The 19,143-nt window shown below is 51.7% G+C and overlaps 1 protein-coding gene across 1 annotated transcript in view; it reads right to left on the reverse strand.

The window, feature by feature from the left end:
* Window positions 1-10,783: 10,783 nt before the first annotated feature.
* OPTC (opticin) overlaps window positions 10,784-19,143 on the reverse strand; it is a 15,920-nt gene continuing 7,560 nt past the window's right edge. Inside the window, exons 6-8 of the mRNA XM_017851543.1 lie at window positions 16,615-16,710; window positions 15,878-16,073; window positions 10,784-11,003 (exon numbers count right to left, since the gene is read on the reverse strand). Of these exons, the coding sequence (XP_017707032.1) occupies window positions 15,903-16,073; window positions 16,615-16,710 (267 nt within the window). The 3' untranslated portion in view covers window positions 10,784-11,003; window positions 15,878-15,902. The remainder of the gene's footprint in view (window positions 11,004-15,877; window positions 16,074-16,614; window positions 16,711-19,143) is intronic.

Below are 19,143 nucleotides of genomic sequence, written 5' to 3' on the forward strand. Positions count from 1 at the left end.
TGGGTCACCTTGGCCTCACCTGTGTCACCTGCTTTCCACTCGCAAGGAGTGACGTATCTGGATCCACACAACTCCAGTGACTCCTGATCAGCTCTGACACTTGGTGAATGACTCACAGCAAGTGATACACAGAGATGAAAGGAGCCAGCACTGTGATCTTGGTTATGATAATGAGCTGGATGAGCCTCTCCCAGCGAAACTTGGAGATGCATGAGAGAGGCAGGTTGCTTCTGTCCCTGTCCTGACAGATGGGATGCTAATATAAAAGGTCTTTGTTAACTCCCCGGCACCCCCAAACACACACACCTGCTGCTCCTGGGTTGTTCTGATGGCACTAAAGGGAGAGTGGAGGTATCTTGGGAAGGTAAGCTTTGGCGGGGGGCAGGAGGTGGGAGAGAAGGGGCAGCAGCTCCAGAGGGGAGGAGCTGAGATACATGCTCCAGGAACTGTCCGGGTTTTCTCACAGACCCAGAGCAGCCCCATACCTTGGTCACCAGGACTGCTGGCTGGTCTCAAAAGGGGATCAAAGCGGGGGAGCTTCAGGCAGGTCATACTTCTCTTACAGCAGGATGATAGCTTCTGTGTGTGGAGCTCTAAGTATCAAATAGTGATAAGCACTATGTGTGTGCACATTATTCAGTTCAATCCTCATGACAGCCCTGAGCAGGGTAGTATTCCCATTTTGCAGATGAAGTAAGTAAAACGGGAGAACAATAACTTACCTAGTGGCAGAACTAAGATTCAAACCCAGGTCCATCTGCATGCCTTAACCAGACCAGGCCTTGTTTAGGGAGGAAGTGCAGTCTAAAGCATCTTATCCTCTTACTTTCTCATCTTGGTCAGGGGAGCAGGTGCAAGGTGTATATTAGTGGAAGTCCAGCAGAAGAGATGGCGAATGTAACCGGGCTGGGCTAAGGGGAGCTGGTGAGGGAGTGCAGAGCACCCTGAAGGCAACAGAGCAGAGTCATTTGGGACCTGCAGAGCACAAGGCTGGAGGAGGGGCTGCCCCACAGGAGCCTGGCCTTCATGGGGGAGCACCAGGGTCACCCCAGGCCCAGCAGGGTGTGTGAGTGAGTGGAGAGCAATCCACAGCCTTTCATCCTCACAGTCAGGTCTCCATAACTGACCCAACCAAAGGCCTGGTTGGTGCAGCCTTAGAAGTCAATCCTCCAGGTATGGGGCACAGAGCAGGGTGGGGCAGGGTGGTGAGTGGAAAGTGGGGTACAGGGAGCCTCTGGAGCTTTCTTTTTGTTATTATTTTGCTTTGAGACAGGGTCTTGCTGTGTTGCCCAGGCTGGAGTGCAGCAGCATGATCATAGCTCTCTACAGCCTCGACCTCCTGGCCTCAAGTGATCCTCCTACTTCAGTCTCCCGAGTAGCTGGGCCTACAGCCATGCCTGGCTGATTTTTTATTTTTATTTTTTGTAAAGATGAGGTCTCACTATGTTGCCCAGGTTGGTCTCAAACTCCTGGGCTCAAGCCATCCTCCAGCCTTGGCCTCCCAAAGTGATGGGATTGCAGGTGTGAGCCACCATGCCTGGCCTCTCTGGAGCTTTCTGAGGGACATACAGGGCAGCAGTGACACTCTGTGCCCCCGAGAGGGGGTGGGCTGGGAGGCAGAACGTGCTATTCTGCCTGCGCCCAGGGCAGCTTCATCCTTCTGGCTTCTCTGACCACCACCAGCCACGCTGGGTGCAAGAGCCCCAGGGGAGGGCCCCATTCTTTCCCTGGGGTACCCAGAGGATTTCCCACACTTGCATAGGACCTGGGGGTCAGGAGGGGGAGGAGTCAGGAAGAAGCCACCTCTGAGAGGAGTGGGAGAGAGCCAGTAGCAGAGCTGCCTCTCAGCTTCTCACTTTCAGAAACGCACTCGCTGCCACAGCCTTTTATTCTTCCTACAAATTTGTACTGCACCCCAACTGCAGACAAGTCCAGTTCCTGCCAAGTGCAAGCTTGTGCTTAGGCAGCTGTCAGTCTGGGCACGCCCTCCAAGGCTGCCTGGCCCGATGGCAGGCTCTCTAAGCAAATAAGGAGGGGCAGTGTCAGTTCACCGGCTGCCCCGGAGGCTCATTCCAGCCCACCCCAGCCCAAGGTTCCCTCCCTGTCCCGAGCCCCATGTCTGTCACTGTTAGCATTATTGCCTACAGTTATTGCCCCCCAAGTATAACCTCCCCAGGACCCATACCTAGGAGGGAGGGAACTACAGGCAGTGGAGGCCTCTGCTCAGAGATGCTCTGCCCCACGCTCACCTCCAGAAAGAGAGGCAGTTCAATTACCCAACCAAGAATGCAGGCATTTTCTGTCTGCTGGGCAGGTGAGACCAATCATACCAGCTGCCCCCAGCCCCAATCCCCCCTCCCCTGACTCAGCGTCTTAGCGCATTAGTTGCTTAGCAAGGGAGGGTGGTTCCCATGACTTTCTGTTTCATTACTCCCCACTCACCTAGCAGCTGATGGGGAGTGGGAGGACAGTGGTCGCCTGTCAGCTTCCTTGCTGTCTTATGTGCACACGGCAGGGGTGCTGTACAGCCTGGAGGCCTGGACAAATGGAATTCAAGGGCTGGGGAAAGAGTGGGCTGAGGCCTCACCCGTCACACCTACAGGCTGCCGAGCCTGCCAGGCAGCTTAATTTGCAGGGTTCAGCTCCCAGAAAGAACGGCTGCTGTTCTATTCTACCTTGGTCCTTGGGATGGAATCCTGATTGTATTGAATCCTAGGATATGTCATTTTCCCTCTGCTAGCTGCTGGTCCCAGCACCTCCCATACCTGACGGCATGAGGTTGGACGGGAGCCGGTATTTATGCCAGGAGAGTCTGGGGCTTGGCCTGTTTCTGGGCCACTGGGGCACTGGGGCAGGGAATAGGTCTTGGCTGCTAGGTGAGGTACTCCTCATTGCACTCAGGAGCTTTCCAAATCCATAGCCCTGAAGAGAGAAGAGAGAAGATCCCACAGACCCTTGATCTTTCACCTTTCGCTCTCTGCTGTCCCCAACCTGTCGTCTGTGCCACAGAACTGAGGACCTAGTTAGAGAGACAGACAAGTGAGACAGATGACTGAGAGAGGGACCCAGCTGCCCCACCCCCAGCCAGCTCCTGAGAACCTCCTTTTAAAATTGCTTTGCATCATATATCTCTCTCTGCTCAGCCCCACTGGCCCCAGCAGCTCTGGCCTCCTCATCCATCATGCTGGCTGCAGGGCACCAGAGTATGTCTCACAGAGAAACCTTTCTGCCCTAGGCCTCCAAGGGGAAGGGCTCAGCTGTCAGAGAAGAGGGCCGTTTCCAAAGGGGTCAGAGCGCCAGACCCTCCAGGATTGATGGGCTATGAATTATGGATGTCGCATCCACCAGTCCCAAAGCTCCAGAGCCAGAGAGGGTATCCCTGCCTACCTTCCTTGTTGGCCTCTTCTCTCTGGCATCCCTTTAGTGTGCGCTCATTTCATATTAGGTGCGTTCCTGTGTCAATGTTATTTGTTGGTTGCTTTGTTTAATGGACGGGGATTGTGTGCACACCCTCCCTAATCAACTGGGACCCCTGAGCATGAGGGCTGTTCCTCTTCCATGGCTAGTGCCTGGCTAGAGGGCTGCGCCACCAGCCACACTTAGGTGCTTAGTGTCATGCAGTCACCTAGCCTTACGAAGAATGAAGGGTTGTTCCAGGAGTCTGTGAAGGTAGCAGTGAGTCCAGACGGTGCACAAAGTGGCCACTGGGGCCAATTTCCTCCCCGCAGCAAACAGCGTTTCACTGTGCTCTGAGCGAGGGCTGCTCCAACTCTTTCCTCCTTTACCCCCACCCCTTCCTTCCCTTGGGGTCGCTGGCCTTTCCTTCTGCTGCCCCGCCCCTCTGGTTTCTCCTCTGCCTGCATCCCCGGGCCTGTCCCTGGCAGGTGCTGTCCCAAGCAGTGCTCCCTCTGCCCGGCTCCACCTCCACCTTTCTCCCCTGCCGCATGCCCATGTGCTCGGATAACCCCCTCATGCCCTCCCCTGGATTCAGCCGTCCCCTCTGCTAAAGAGTCCCACCTCTGTGGAATGATTTGAGGCTCTTACCGTGAATGGCTCCTTGGACACCTCTGAACCCTTCTCCCATCCAACTCTGCTACCTCTGTTCTCACACAGTACTCACATCTTTCTCTAATCTACATGCATCAGCCTCCTCACCAGTTCCTCAGACTCCAGGTTTGTCCCCATCAATCACAGCCACCTTTCACAGAACTTCCCAGATCTCCGCCTGAACCTTCTGACCAACCACCCCTCCATGAAACCCCAGCAGGAGCGCCTTTCATGCTCTGCCCCCTGAGGCCACCTCTCCTGCCCTCTCCACCCCCACCTCTGCTGATGCCACATGTGCCAACTGTTGCCTGCACAGTGCTCCCTCTGTTGAGGGTCCCCGAGTGCCTTCCTTCCCCACCCTATGCCCAGGGGCTTCCACCAGTTCTAGGTGTCCTGGTCCAGCGTCCCTGCCTTCAGGAGCCTGCTCTGGTCTCCGTCTCCTCATGAACAGGCTGCTCCACACTGGTGCTGCCATTGGCCATGTACATGCCTCTGTCTCCACTTACTGCTTTATTTATTTTAAGTTATTTTATGTTATTTTATTTTTTGAGACAGACTCTCGCTCTGTTGCCCAGGCTGGAGTGCAGTGGTGTGTTCTCGGCTCACTGCAACCTCTGCCTCCCAGGTGCAAGCAATTCTCCCACCTCAGTCTTCTGAGTAGCTGGGATTACAGGTGCTTGACACCACGCCCAGCTAATTTTGTATTTTTAGTAGAGGAGATGGGGTTTCACCATGTTGGCCAGGCTGGTCTCAAACTCCTGACCTTAGGCAATCCACCTGTCTTGGCCTCCCAAAGTGCTGGGATTACAGGCGTGAGCCACCGCTCCAGGCCACTGCATTGTATTTTAATGTTCTATTCCTGTACCTGTGCAACTCGCTCCCCACCTCCCCGCCCTGCTGTATGTCTCACATCTGCAGCACCTGGAGTCCCTGGCATGTAAGAAAGGCCTCTAAATCCTGAACGAGGGAAATATATTGAATGAAGGAATGACTAGGAGTGAGCAGGTCCGGGTGGGCAAAGGCTCACAGGTAGGGGTTGAAAGCGTGGGCGAATGGAGAGGCAGGTCGGAGGAGCAGCATTTGAGGTAAATTAGAAAATAGTGCCAGATTTAGCCGCAGGAGGAGAAAGGCTTTGAATATAGAAAACACCCCTTCCCTCGCTGCTCCTGTCAGCACCTTCTCAAAGCGAGGAAAATAAATCTGTTTTCCTTATGACAAAGCCTGATTTGATGATAAACCCTCTCAGCTTCCCGGGAGGTGGCAGTGACTCTGATAGGTGGGGAGGAGGCAGGAGTAGGTAAAGGAAGTGGGGGCTGGGGGAGAGAAAAAAAGAGAGACAGAGGCGGGGGAGGAGAGGGAGAGAAGGCGCTTGTTCTGTGCGCTGATTACTAATGCGGTGGAAAAGCTGGGCAGGTTCTGGAGGGAGGCCTTTATCCTGCATGAGAAAGCAGGCGGCGTGTTTCAGAAGCTATCCATAGGCTCCCGCCGCTAAGCTATAGGGAAAGAGAGGGCCGGGCAGGGTCTTGGGCTTGGCTCTGCCCTGAGCCACAGCATGAGGAGGGACAGAGCCGCTGAACTCTTGGCTCTCAGGGCCACAGTCACCTGGGGGTCTCTCCAGAACAGCAAGGGGGTCTTCTCTTTCCAGGGGGCTGCTTCGTCTGCCGAGGTCACAGCCTCCTTCCTTGGGGAGGTGTTTATAGGGTCACTTGGCTTCTTTCCCTACCTTTCTGGGGATTGGGGGGAACCCAGCCCCATTCCTGGCACCTAAAGATGGAACCTTAGGGAGGCTTCTGGGAGTCCCTGTCCCCAAGGAAGGGGTGGTGTCTTTGGGGTGGCTGGGTCTTAGCAGTGTGTGGATGCTGGGGAGCCAGGAGGCATACCCCTGTAACTTCCCTCCCTTGCCATGAAGAGAAGCAGAGCCGTCTGCCACAGGGTTAGGCAACCCGTCCCTCATCCGTTGGGGGGACCCTTTTCTGAGTAGCCTTCCTGTTAAGAAAACAAAAGAACATGTGAGATCACGGAGCTGCAGACTGCACCTTGGAGATCACTGAATCTTCTCTTCTCTTGGCCAGAGGAGGGAATAGAGCAAACCAGATATGCCTGAGGCCACACAGCTGGTTAGCGTCCAACCGGGAGCAGTCACCCCTTCTACCCAAATTCCAGTCTCCACAGTGCAGCCCCAAACAGGGGCCTCTGCTTCTCCTGTAACCCAAATCAAATAAGGCCTTCCTGTTTCTACTGTGAGGCACACTTCAAGCTGGAGACACACCCTAAAAAACCCGATATCTAACTCTAAAAGCTTTAAGACACAGTGAAGCACGCCTACCTGAGTCTTCTGGAGACAGTGGCCTGCATTACACCCAAGCTTCCTTCAAATGCTCTCCGTCCCCTTTCCTCAAAGCCCCACACCTTCTGGAAGCTGCTCACATTCTCCCTCCCTCTGCAGGCTCCAGCCCACAAGGGGTTCCTGCCCTTTCCCCACCACCTCGCTTCTAGGTCTCTCCTCTTTCTCCACTTCTGTTCCCCATTTCCACTCGTTACCCTACGCAGGCCTGGTAGCCAAGCAACAGATCCTTCCTCTTTAAAAGGTTAAACTTGCTCTGGTCACTGTCACCCTCCAGTCTGTGAATCATGCTGCCTTTCCCTCCTGCCTCGTGTTTTCAGCATGACTAACAGGGAGAGAAGGGGGTGAGCAGTGTGCGTTTCTCAGAGAAGGATCCCGTGCACTCACAAGAGAATCCTCGGAGGCCTTCCTACCCAGGGCCCTGCTGCCTCTGACCGCACCCCAAGCCCTCTCTGCTGCTCACATGGGCCTCCTCTCTCCTTTGTGCTTTTCGCCTTCTGTTCCCATTGACTGGAAAACATTCCCCTCACATTTTGCATGGCTACTGCCTTCTCATCAGGGAGGTCTCAGGTCAACCATCACCACCCCCAGGAGGCCTTCCTTGGCTGCCCTACCTCATGTCACTGGCCTCCACTACCAGTCACTGCCACGTTCACTTCCTTTTGTTGCCATTTAGCACCTGTCCCTGTCTGAATTGTATCATTTATCTGCTATTATTTGTTTATTCTGTCTCCCTGAGGCCAGGGACCTTGTCTGTCTTTATTACTATGCTGACCCTGGTGCTCAGCACTTAATAAAGAATCATTAAAAAAAATGAATGAAGGACACTAAAGGTGGGTAAGATTGAGGCAGGGCCTGGATCTGAGTAAATCTCTTTGTTGATGGGCCTTGCACACTCAAGGGCTCCTTCTCTACCCTGCTTAGGAAACTGAGACTCAGCATTCATGGGAGACGGGGGACCTCCTTGGTTAAGAGTTAGGACATCCCCTTCAGCCCCTGAGACGCTGTGTTCCAGGTGGGGTGTGTGCTATTGCTTCTGGGGTGTTGATGTCCCCACCTTGTCTGCTTCTGCTTCTTTGCAGGCTGTCATAGAAGTTACCTGGACACCACCCACCCCTGGGGAGTGGGGTGATGGGAACTTGCTTGGTGATGACAACAAACAAACAAACACTTTCCCTTTCCCACTTCTCTCCCGGTATTCCAGGCAGGAGGTAAGTGGGCAGTTCCTGGACATCGTGGAAGGAATGAGGCAGTAAGTTTCGTGCTGTACCCACTTGCCCCTCAAACTGTAATGCTCTAGAATGGAGAGGAGCAGCAGAGAGGCAGGGGTGTGCCAGGCCACCTCTCTAGGAGTTCATGTTCCCATTAGAAAAAAAAACTGGAACAAGAAGGCTGAGAGAGAGGCTCGATCAAGAGCTCAAACCTGGCCTAGAACACACTTGGGCTTGTTGTGACTCTGTTTACCAATAAGCAGGAAGGAGCCTATTGTACTCAGGGTTACAGAAGCGGAAAGAAATCCCGTGAATAGGAGCACAGGAGCCAAGAAGTTGGGCTCAGAGACAATAGATAGGAAGGGAGTGGGTGTGGGAAGGGAGATCCAGACTGGTGAAGCTTAGAGGAGAAAGCCAGGTGTGCAGGGGCCACCACTTAGGAACATCAGGAGAGGAGGGGTAGAAAAGGAGCCATTTACATGGTCAGATTTCTGTAGCAGGTCTGCCTCCCCACTGTGCCGTGAAGCGAGCTGGCCTAGCACAAGGTTTATTGGGTATGTTCTATGAGCAAGGAAGTGTGAGGCAAGACATGATTCAGCAGGTGTGTCAGACACGCAGCTCCAAGGCCAGAGGGCCAGCAGGCTTTGCACTCAGGCCAAATTTGAATATCTAGTCTGCCTCTTACTCCTCACTGTGTGACCTTGGACCAAAACTTAACTTCTCTGCCTTCTTTTTTTTTTTTTTTTGAGACGGAGTCTCACTCTGTCGCCCAAGCTGGAGTGCAGTGGCGCGATCTCGGCTCACTGCAAGCTCCGCCTTCAGGGTTCAAGCAATTCTCCTGCCTCAGCCTCCTGAGTAGCTGGATTTACAGGTGACTGCCACTACACCTGCCTAATTTTTGTATTTTTAGTAGAGACAGGGTTTCACCATGTTGGCCAGACTGGTCTCGAACTCCTGACCTCAGGAGATCTGCCTGCCTCCGCTTCCCAAAGTCTGCCTTCTGTAAAACTGGGGCAGCACCCACCTCATCAGGCTATGATGGAGATGAAATGTAATGATGCACGTAATGCGCAGGGCTAGTGTGATGTCCTACAGATGGTGGCAGGTGCTTTCTGCAGCCCGCACCTCTGGCCCTGGGGTAAACCAGAGAAGATCACCATCAGCACTAGGTAAAGCCCTGCCTGGACACAGGTGCATGGACCAAAGGACCCTGAGGACTCTTTGATCCTTTGAAATATTGACTTTCTGACAGCTTCTTGTCGTTCTCTATTTCCTATCATCTCTGCAGGGATAATGCACTGATCTGCTGACTTTAGGAAGGATCCTATTTTCAGACTGACTTCTTCAAAGGGGTAGTGTCTACGTTGGCAAGGTGATTACAGCCCAGGCTCACAGCTGATTTGGAAAACTTCAGTCCCAAAAGACGACTTTTTTTTCCCCTCCTCTGCAGGATGCTTTAGCTTGAAACATCTGGTTAACTGCTTAACACCTTCCTACTTTGCAGAACATTCCCAGCATGGGGGCTGTTTGCATCTTTCTGGGCTAGTATGTCTCAAGATTATTTAAAGCCAAAGACCTCATGCACTGTGGGAGGTCCCGCTCTTCTCTGCCCACCCCATTTCTCATGCTCCCACTCCCACCCCCAATACTCCCCCAAGGGCAGAAGCTCATCTTCCACTGTATGTCCACAGGGTTAAAACCTGCCATCTTGCCTGTCTCCCAGGGCATGGCTCCTTCAGGGATGTCTTTTCTTTTTCTTCTTCTTCTTTTTTTTTTTTTTTTTTTTTTTTTTGAGACACAGTCTTGCTCTGCCGCCAAGGCCGGAATGCAATGGCATGATTTTGGCTCACTGCAACCTCCACCTCCCAGGTTCAAGCAATTCTCCTGCCTCAGGCACCTGAGTAGCTGGGATTACAGGCGCACGCCACCACTCCTGGCTATTTTTTGTATTTTTAGTAGAGATCACGTTTCACCCTGTTGGTCAGGCTGGTCTCGAACTCCTGACCTTGTGATCTGCCTCATCAGCCTCCCAAAGTGCTGGGATTACAGATGTGAGCCACCGTGCCCAGCCTCCTTCAGGGATTTCTTAGATCTCCAAGAGAGGTGCTGCAGCTCTCACAGGTGCTGGGCTCCAGGAGTCTGTCCTGGGAGGCAGGGGGCCTCTCTGTGGGAGAAGCACATCTCCTAAGACTGCCCAGTGATCCTTGGGGGACACTGATTATGGACAATGTGTAATTCAAAGGTCGTTACCTTTGGTTTCAGGATGGGTCAGAAAGGACTTGAAAAGCTTGGATTATTCTCTCTTCTGCGTGGACCAGAGAATGATGAGGAAGGCCCGCAGCTAAGCCAGCTTTAAAGCCATGGTATAGTTGATTTGGGCTCAGAAAGCTCAACTTGTGAGACTAGACTGATTGTGTGTCTGTATTTCCTGTACTTCCTTCCTTGTCTCCTTTACCATTTGATCCCTCTTTGTCAATGTTAGTCTGTGCTATTGGGAACAGTAGAAGAGGGTTGTGTCTTTGTTCTTAGACTAGAAATGTAATAAGATAGGGATAGGCACCACACCCCTTGGGCTTGGATATGCTTTGAGCAACAGATTTGGAGTGAGGGAACTCCACGGGGCCAGGACAGAGTGAGGTGCTGATGTGATCAGGATATGCGGTAGTCAAACTCAGGTCTTCAGACTCTCACTCCAGTGCTCACTCCCTTGCATCACAGTTCCTTTACAGGTGCCATAACAAGAAACACTTCCACTCCCTCCTGTGTCTGAACTGTGTGTTAGACACAAGAGAATAGAATTCTGGAGTCGGCACACTGGCACACATCTGTAATCCTAGTTACTTAGGAGGCTGAGACAGGTGGATGTTTGAGCCCAAGAGTTCAAGACCAGCCTAGGCAACCTAGTGAGACCCCATCTTTTAAAAAGAGAGAGAAAGAGAAAAGAACTCTGAAGGCAGGGCTGGGACTGGTAGTGCCAGGAGGAAACAAAAAGCTATTTGCTCTGGTGCCTGGGCACAGAAGGAGAACAGAGAAAAAGGAGGCAGAAGGAGTGCAGAGAGGAGGAAGAGGAGAGCAGGTGTTCTGTGTGGGCTTGTTCGAAAGGAAGTACACAAGCACGTCCAGGCCATGGGTTTGGACGTGTCTGGAAGGGCTGGACAGGCCAGGTTGAAGACAAGAAGGCCTCAGTATGGGGAATTTTATTACAATGAGGCAGGAAGGAGGTGGTCCTTGGGCTTCTTTGTTACCTGCAGGGAGAAGGGAGACGTGAGAGCCGTGGGGAAAGAGGCAGGCATCCTCCCTCTACATGGAGACTTTGGTCCACGCTGCCGGCGGCCACAGGAGGGAGGCGTGCCACATGGCAGCTGCTGGAGAATGTAAGGCCTGCTGGTCCAAGAGATGACCTTGAGAGAGAGGAGAGACAAAATTGAGCTGGTGTCTCGTGTGGGGGAGAGGGGAGGGGCAGGTGAGGTGGGAGGAGAAAGCTGAGAGGGAGCTAGACAGGGAGGGTGCGGGGCAAGCTGGGGCTACCTCCCCGTCTGGTCTGTCTGCCTCTGTCCTGGCCAGAAGGAAGGAGGACACAGACACGGGCATGTGGGGGTGCGGCAGAGATGGGGGCCATGTGTCCTTGAGCCCCAAGGTTCTCCCGGACTGAGACCTTCATTACCTCATGTGCTTCCTAAGGATACAGGCCTTGATCCTGCTGGGAGCAGGCCCTGGACTCAAGTTCCATAGGCAGCCCCCATTTTCTAGCCTGGGTGATGCACTCCCGAGTCCTTGCTTTTCAAAGCATTTTGGGAGGTCATGGTGGGGGGCACCCATCCTCTGCTCCAGGAGCTGGAGATGGAATTTCCCATTTCTCTGACAAGAATTCCCAAGAAGTGATGGCTGTCACTGCAGCTCCACCCCCTTGCCCATCTTTCTTTTCTGTTATAGATTGTTTATGTTAAGTCATCTTTCTCTGGGACAAAGTACTTAGCCTCTCATTTTCTGTCAGTAAAAGGAGGGATAATAATTCCTTCCTCACAGAGTTGTTAGGACTATCAAATTAGGTTCCATATGTAAAGAGCTTGCTGAAGTGCAAACTGACAGCAGAAATGTAAAAGACTACTATTCCTAGGGAAGAGAAAAAAGGGAAAAGGAAGCAGGAAGGGAGCCCAGGCAAGGTCAGGGTGGGGAAACGGCCTTGGCTCCTAAAACAGACTTAGTTCCAGCCCCTCCAGCAGCCCCTCCCACCCTCCCTTCTCCACGAGCCTGCTGTGGCCCTGGGCCTTGCTGGTAACCTTCGTTAAAACAGGACCCTGGAACTGAGAATAAGGCAGTCAGAGGGGGAGGTCATTGCAAACTCATCCTTTCTCTCACAGAGAGGAGGGGCCCTGGCCTCTTCCCCACGACCTTCTCCCACTGATACTCATAGGACGGGTTAGGGCAGGACCCTCTTGAAGGCCACAGGGTGCCCCAAAGGAGGAAGGCACTCCCCTTCACAAAGAGCTGGCAGAATTGTCACCAGAGTGCCTCCCAGAGCAAGTGCTCCTGCCAAGGTCAAATATGAGTGCTGCTGGGCCACGAAGGACCTGGATGAGTGAGGTTAGGAAAGTTTGGTGTTGGAGGAGGTGGATTTGATGCAAATCTAGACTGCCAGCTGGCATGAGACCCTCAAGCTGCCTGCCATGCCTGGCTGGACCCCACAGCCCCTCCTCTCTCTCCCTTCCTTTGTACTCTCTCAGGTCTGGCTTGCATCTGCCCTGTGTCATTCTCTCCATCTTTACCATCTGCAGGATAGCAGGGCCTCACTCTGGCTAAAGAGGTGCTCTCTGCCTTCCTTACCAGTTGCCCAACCCTAACCCCTTTAGGTCTCCGAGAAACAGGAGACCTAGCTGTTCACATCAAGATCAAGAAGCAGCAGCTGTGGGGTTTCTCTCTCTCTGTCTCTCCCCATCTCTCTCTTCCTCCCTCCCTCCCTGGTGCAGAGGGACAGATGCTCTGTTTAGAATTTCTTCAGGGAGACAGCCAACAAGAACATTCTTTCTCTTCCTTGGGCTTCCCTAGCCAAAAATGGGGGATTAGCCAAGAGACAGCTGCAGAGGCAGTGGCCCTTGGGGAACCCCTCCCGGAGTAGCAACAATGGCCTCGGGAAAGAAACTGTCTGGAGCCGGCCTCCTTTAATTGGAACTTGAAAGTGGTGTTTGCATTGGAGTGTGGCAGAGAGCAGGACTTCAGACTCTGGCTGGATGGACCCAGGATTGAATCCTAGCTCTGCCACTCTCTTGCTGTTTGGGTTTAGGCCACTCCCCTTTCAGAAGCCTGTTTCTTCATGTGGAGTCGAGATGAGCATCCCTATTCACTAGGGTTGTTGCTGGAATTAAATGAGTTGATGCACAGAAAAGCTTCTGTTACAGGTCTGGCAAACTCCGGGAGTCCAGGGATTGTTAGATCCCCTGTCCCACAATAGAGCAGGAGCCAGGTGACTTTCTGTACTCAGCAAAGAGCAACTGAGAGGCATGTAGGAATGATGTGGCTTCCAGTACCCAAAAGCCCCAGTTCTAGAAAACCTTTTTTTTTTAATTGGATTTTTTAAAAAATTGGATTCCTCGGTCAGGAGTGGTGGCTCACGCCTGTAATTCCAGCACTTTGGGAGGCCGAGCCAGGCAGATCACCTGAGGTCAGGAGTTCGAGACCAGCCTGACCAACATGGAGAAACCCTGTCTCTACTTAAAATACAAAATTAGCCAGGCGTGGTGGCGCATGCCTGTATTCCCAGCTACTCAGGAGGCTGAGGCAGGAGAATTGCTTGAACCCGGGAGGAGGAGGTTGCGGTGAGCCAAGATCACGCCATTGCACTCCAGACTGGGCAACAAGAGTGAAACTCCATCTCAAAAAAAAAAAAAAGAAAGAAAAAAAGAAAATTGGATTCCTCAATCCAGGGTCTCTTACATTTGGAGAACTTTAGGCTTTCAGCTGTTGCATGCCTAGGCCTTGCCATAATCCAATAAAGCAGGATATGGAATGGGATATTGGATATGGAAGGGGATAGGATTGGTGGATGAAACAGAGAAAGGGAGAGAGAGAAACAGAAAACACACACACACACAGAGAGGGAGGGAGAGAGAGAGAGAGAGATTTCGCTGTAACATACTCTTGGAAGACAGAAAGAGGAGACAAAGGAGAGGAAGGGCCAGTGACAGCTCTGCTGCTCTGAAAGGCAAGGGGCCCTCGGCTCACTGCCTTCCTCATCCTCCCCTGGGGCTAGGTGCACTGGAATCCTAGATTCCCTGGGAGTGAAAGCAGGTACCACGATGGCATGAAGGAACCTCCCACCACCTTCAAGACTTCCCATTGCCAGTCTGTAGCCTGTGTGTTGAGTCCTGGTCCAACCCTGAGTCACCCATGTGAACTGGGGTCAGTGATTGGTCTCTAGTTCTCCACCTCTCCATCTGAAGAATGTGAATAATAATTTCTGACTTGGCTGCTTACAGGACCGCCATGAAGATCCAAGTGCACAGTGAGGTGCCAGACAGAGGTGGGGGGAGGCAGATACATGAATTCCTTTCCATGTAGCCCACAAGAAACACCTGCCCCTCCTGACTCGGGGACCACCAGGGACCTTGAATAGTTGCCTTGGCAACTCATTGCCTGGCTAACTCCCACTCCTTTGGGTTTCAGCTTAAACATCAGTTCTGCAAGATCTTCTGGACCCCTAAGCTGGGTCTTCCTCTTGTAAGCATTTGTAGCATTCTGTACATACCTTTATAGCACTTTTACGAGTTGAATAGCGTGGTTATTGGTGTGCTTGTTTCACACCTGTCTTTTGCACTAAATTCTAAGCTCTGTGAGGAAAAGGAATATGTTTCTGTTGTGCACCATCTTATTACCACATAGCAGTGGGTGCTCCATAAGATCCTCCTGCATGAGTAGGTGAATTCCCTGCCTTATCCCTCTCTCATGGCTTGACATGAGGCGTGAGGCCAAGTGCCCATCCATCACATTCCCCTTGCCCAAAACCTCCTTATAAGGGTGAGGAGAAGGGTAGCATCTCCTCTCCCTTCTAACTCAAGGAACAAATCATTGGCTGCATGATAGTTACCCTTCTTCCCATCCTCCCAGCATAGCAGCCCCTGCCCAGGATCCAAAAGGCAGTGGTGAGTAATTGCTATTTTGATATATTTATCTTTGCACAAGGCTGCCCTCTGGTGGTCGAACATGCAGGAGCAAATGGGAAGAATGGAAACCACAGTGGCCAGGAACGAGCTGGCTGAGCCCTCCATGCTCAGAGACTGGCCAGTGAGCCAGGGAATAGGTAAGTGCTACAAGAAGCGCATCTGGGTGAAGATTCATGTCAGTTCTCCATCCTTATGAATGGCTCCCTCCAAATCTAACAGGAGGCCCTGGCCTCAGAAGAGCAGGAAATGAAGGAATGCCCTGTAGAAACCCTACCTACCCCAGTAGGATGGCGTGCGGGTAGAGGGAGCTGGTTTAAGTAGCTATTCTTTCTCCTCAGTGGTATGCAGGCAAACATTTTATAGCCAGCTCTCAAAAAAGGAAATCCCAATTTGTAGCGTTTACCAAGTTCTGTAGTGTAAATACCCCTACCATGGCCAATTTTAAACCACCAATGTGATGTCACTGAATGAGGAGCTGGAAGAGATCTGAGGAGCACACCATTACCTAGAGGTTCCCCCATACAGATACCACGGACAGAAATAACTTCAAGGGCATGGTTAATAGTGAAATATAGTGAACAAATTGAAAATGATGATTTTGAATAATTATTACATTTGTTTTCAATATAATATATTTAATTGTGAGTTTATATAATTTAATTTTCATAATGGCTGTGTTTAACAACTGACTTGCAAAATTCTAGAAAATTTAATAATTGGTTCCTGCAAGTAGTAAGAGCTGGCTCCAGCATATCACTGCTTCTTCTCTTCCCCGCTTCTTCCTTCTCTTCCTCCTCCCCCTCTTCCTCTCCCACGGCTTTCTTGGCATTCTGTGTGGGTACAAGAGATGGGGAATATGGAAAAGAGTTCCACTGCAGACATTGCTATTTTCTGAGCCAGGAGCCATAAGTGTCAAGGAAAGAAGATGAAGAAATGCAAATTGAGCTGCTGAAAGACATTTCAGTACGAGTGTGTGTGTGCATGCATGCGTGTACGTGTGTGTGATTTTTGCAAGGGATTGAGAGGTCGATTAATGCCTGGGCTAAAGATCACTGTCGAAAGATATTGGGCTTTATGGCTGGAGGCCCATGCCTGTGTGGTCCTTGGAGGCCTCTTACCTGGGAGCAGCGGAAGGGCTCTGAGCTAGGTGAAGCGGCCGATGGGGAGCCGAGGCAGGCAGAAGTAGGCGCTGGGGAAGAGGCTGAGGTTGATGGGGTTGCCGTCCAGGCGGATGTCTTCCAGCTGCCTGCGGGTGTGTTTGTGCTCCTCGGGATCACAGAAGACATCTCTCTGCATGGTCTCTATCAGGTTATTCTGGGAAGAACACACACCAGCTGAGCCCCACCAAGACGGTCTGCCCCTTAAGCAGCACCGAAGGCTCACATCAGCTGTCCCTACCAGCTCTGCCTGCTCTGGTGCAACTGGAGAAACTGAAGCATCTAGGGCCAAAGCCACACAACAAGGGTGAGAAGAGGAGCCCCACGGGGGATGGATGGAGAGAGAGGGCACAGAAGAAGAGGAAGAGAAGGGCAGAGAGGAAGGAGGGAAGGACTGAAGGGAAGGAAAGAGACAGAGGGTAGGAAAAAGAGAGAAGGAAAAGCGGTTGGGTGAGATAAAATAAAGCGGTGGAGCGAGAGAAAGTGTTTTAAAAAGAAAAAAATGGAGAAAATCAAACTGGGGTCATGGAAAACTATTTAGACAAGACCTCCCAATTCTTGTCTCCAATAAACCCTCCAATCAAGGAGACCCCACAGGTGCCTAAGTCTCATGCCTCTCACTGCCATGACCTGCTTATGGTATCTAACTTTCATCCTCCATGCTGTTTATCACCCTTGCTCTGGGTGAGGCTCCTTACCTGCAGGTGTACAGAGCGCAGGCTCAGGGGCAAAGGCCCTGGGATGGAATCCAGCAGGTTATCTGACAGGTAAAGGAACTGCAGCTTCTCCATTGCCTGGGAGAAAACAGAGTGTAGGAGGCTGGTGGGTCCAACATGTTGGACCCTGGAAGTGAGGATGGCTATGAGGCCAGAGACATTTGTTCACTCGGGGCTCACTTAGCATCAGTCATGCGCCAGGCTCTGTGCTGGGTGCCATAGGGGTTGCCCAGGTCTTTAAGGAGCTTACAGACACTAACTCCAACTGGATGCAGGAGGAAAGCTGCTACCATTGAGGTGCCAGCCACTGAAGTAGGAAAGAACTAATCAGCTGGTAATGACACTGGGTGGTGCAGGGGAGGGGCAGGGACAGGGTAGAAGGGAGGACCAGGGAACATTTCAGCTCTGCCTCAACTTCTCTGCTATCAGAAGGGACTTTCCCCAATGACAAGTCTCCAAATGCTAAACCTGGGGCCATGGATAATTATCTAGACAAGACCTCCCAATCAGTGTCTCCAATAAAGGAGACCCCACAGATGCGTAAGTCTCATGCCTCTCACTGGCATGACCTGCTCCCTGGTATCTAACTTCCATCCTCCATGCTCTGTTTCTCGTCCTTGCTCTGGGTGAGGAGCAGGTACGGAGCAGACGCTCGGGAGACAGCCAGACTATTAGAATGAGAACCGCAGGCACAGAGAGGCACACAGCGTGTGCATGGGACTGCGCTCTCGGAATCAGACAGTGTTAATCAGAGAAGGGTTTGGGAAGAGACAAGCCTTCAGCAGGGCTCAGTGAGCAAAGAAAAATGATAGCTACCATTTATGGAGCATCTACTATGCATATCTAACCCTCCTGTTCTCTTTGTAAATGCTATCTTATTTAACCCTCCAGCAGCTGTGTCAAGCAGGTATCATTACCCTCATTTTGCAGATGAGAAAACAAGGTCAGAGAGGTTGGTGACTCTCACACAAACCCAAGTCTATGTGGCTTCCAAGCCCAGGCCTTATCCTGGGCTGAGAAAACAGCTCTGAGTCAAGGCAAAGCAGCACCCCCTAATATGGAGACAGCTGGAATGTTGCTGAGGCTGAGCAGTGGGGAACTTCAGGGATCATGCAATCCCGTTCTTAGAGACCAAAAGACTGAGGCCCAAGGTCACGTGGCAGGCTTCTGATTCCCAGTCTAGTGCTCTTCCACCACAACAGTGGTAGTGACACTGTGTTCTGTAAAATTCCCTCAAAGACCACTGTAGACAGGAGAAGGCTGAGAGGGTAGAAGGCACTGGGGAGGGCGGGGCGAGAGAGCAAGCAGGTGTGCCTCTGTGCCCTCATCCTATTTCAAAAATACAAGTCTAATTTGGTTTATTTGATGCTTCTAAATAGGAATTAGATTGCATAAAAGATTCTACTACTTGAGAGACAGACAGACAGAGAGAGCACGCGGGCGAGCATACCTGGGGCTCCTCCTAGCCCTATTGAATGGGCCGTCCCGGGGGGCATATTTGTGTCATATAACTTAGCCCTTCCCATCAAAACTGGCCAGCCAATGACCAATCAAATAGTCTCTCTTGGACAGGCGCAGTGGCTCACGCCTGCAATCCCTGCACTTCGGGAGGCCAAGGTGGGCAGATCACCTGAGGTCAGGAGTTCGAGACCAGCCTGGCCAACATGGTGAAACCCCATTTCTACTAAAAATACAAAAACTAGCTGGGCGTGGTGGTGCATCCTGTAATCCCAGCTACTCAGGAGGCCGAGGCTGGAGAATTGCTTGAACATGGGAGACAGAGGTTGCAGTGAGCCGAGATCATGCCACTGCACTCCAGCCTGGGTGACAGAGGGAGATCTGTCTCAAAACAACAACAAAAAAGTCTCTCTTGAGCATTTGATCATAGAAAGACAATGATTAATCAGTCACTTAGTGACGGGTTTTGGAAATAAAAGGATATGTAGCGTTAGGGCCAGAATCAGCACTATTCCAAGCCAAACTCATGTGTAAGTTTTCAGGGAGCAGAACCTGTGAGTGTGGAGAGGACGCTGGTGAGCAGACAGGTGAATTGAGCAGATGCACAGAAAGAAGCCAAGACAAGAGGCCTTGTGCCCCAAAGAGGGAGAGAGAGTTGTCCACCTTGACTTCTGAACCCCCATTCCCAGTACAGGTTGAGATCCCAAATCTGAATATCCAAAATCCAAAATGCTCCAAAACCCAAAACTTTTTGAATGTCAACAAGATGCTCAAAGGAAATGCTTATTGGAGCATTTTGGATTCTGGATTTCGGGTTAGGGATACTCAGCCAGTAACAGGCCCATTAGGCCTAATAGTGCTGTTTCCATTCATGGCGGTTCTTGGGACTGCCTTTTCTTGGGTCAGAATCAGTTTCTTGCAACTGAAAGAAACAATAAATAGCAAATTTAAAAGGATGAAAACAGTAGGTGGTGGTGGTGGAAGTGTGTGGTGTGAGTGCAGATGGGTGGTAGAGATGGGTGGTGGGGCGGGGAGGAGGTGGAAGTGGGTGGT

This window comes from Rhinopithecus bieti, unplaced genomic scaffold (assembly GCF_001698545.2).
Source record: "Rhinopithecus bieti isolate Rb0 unplaced genomic scaffold, ASM169854v2 scaffold_33903, whole genome shotgun sequence".
In the NCBI taxonomy this organism is placed as follows: Eukaryota; Metazoa; Chordata; class Mammalia; order Primates; family Cercopithecidae; genus Rhinopithecus; species Rhinopithecus bieti.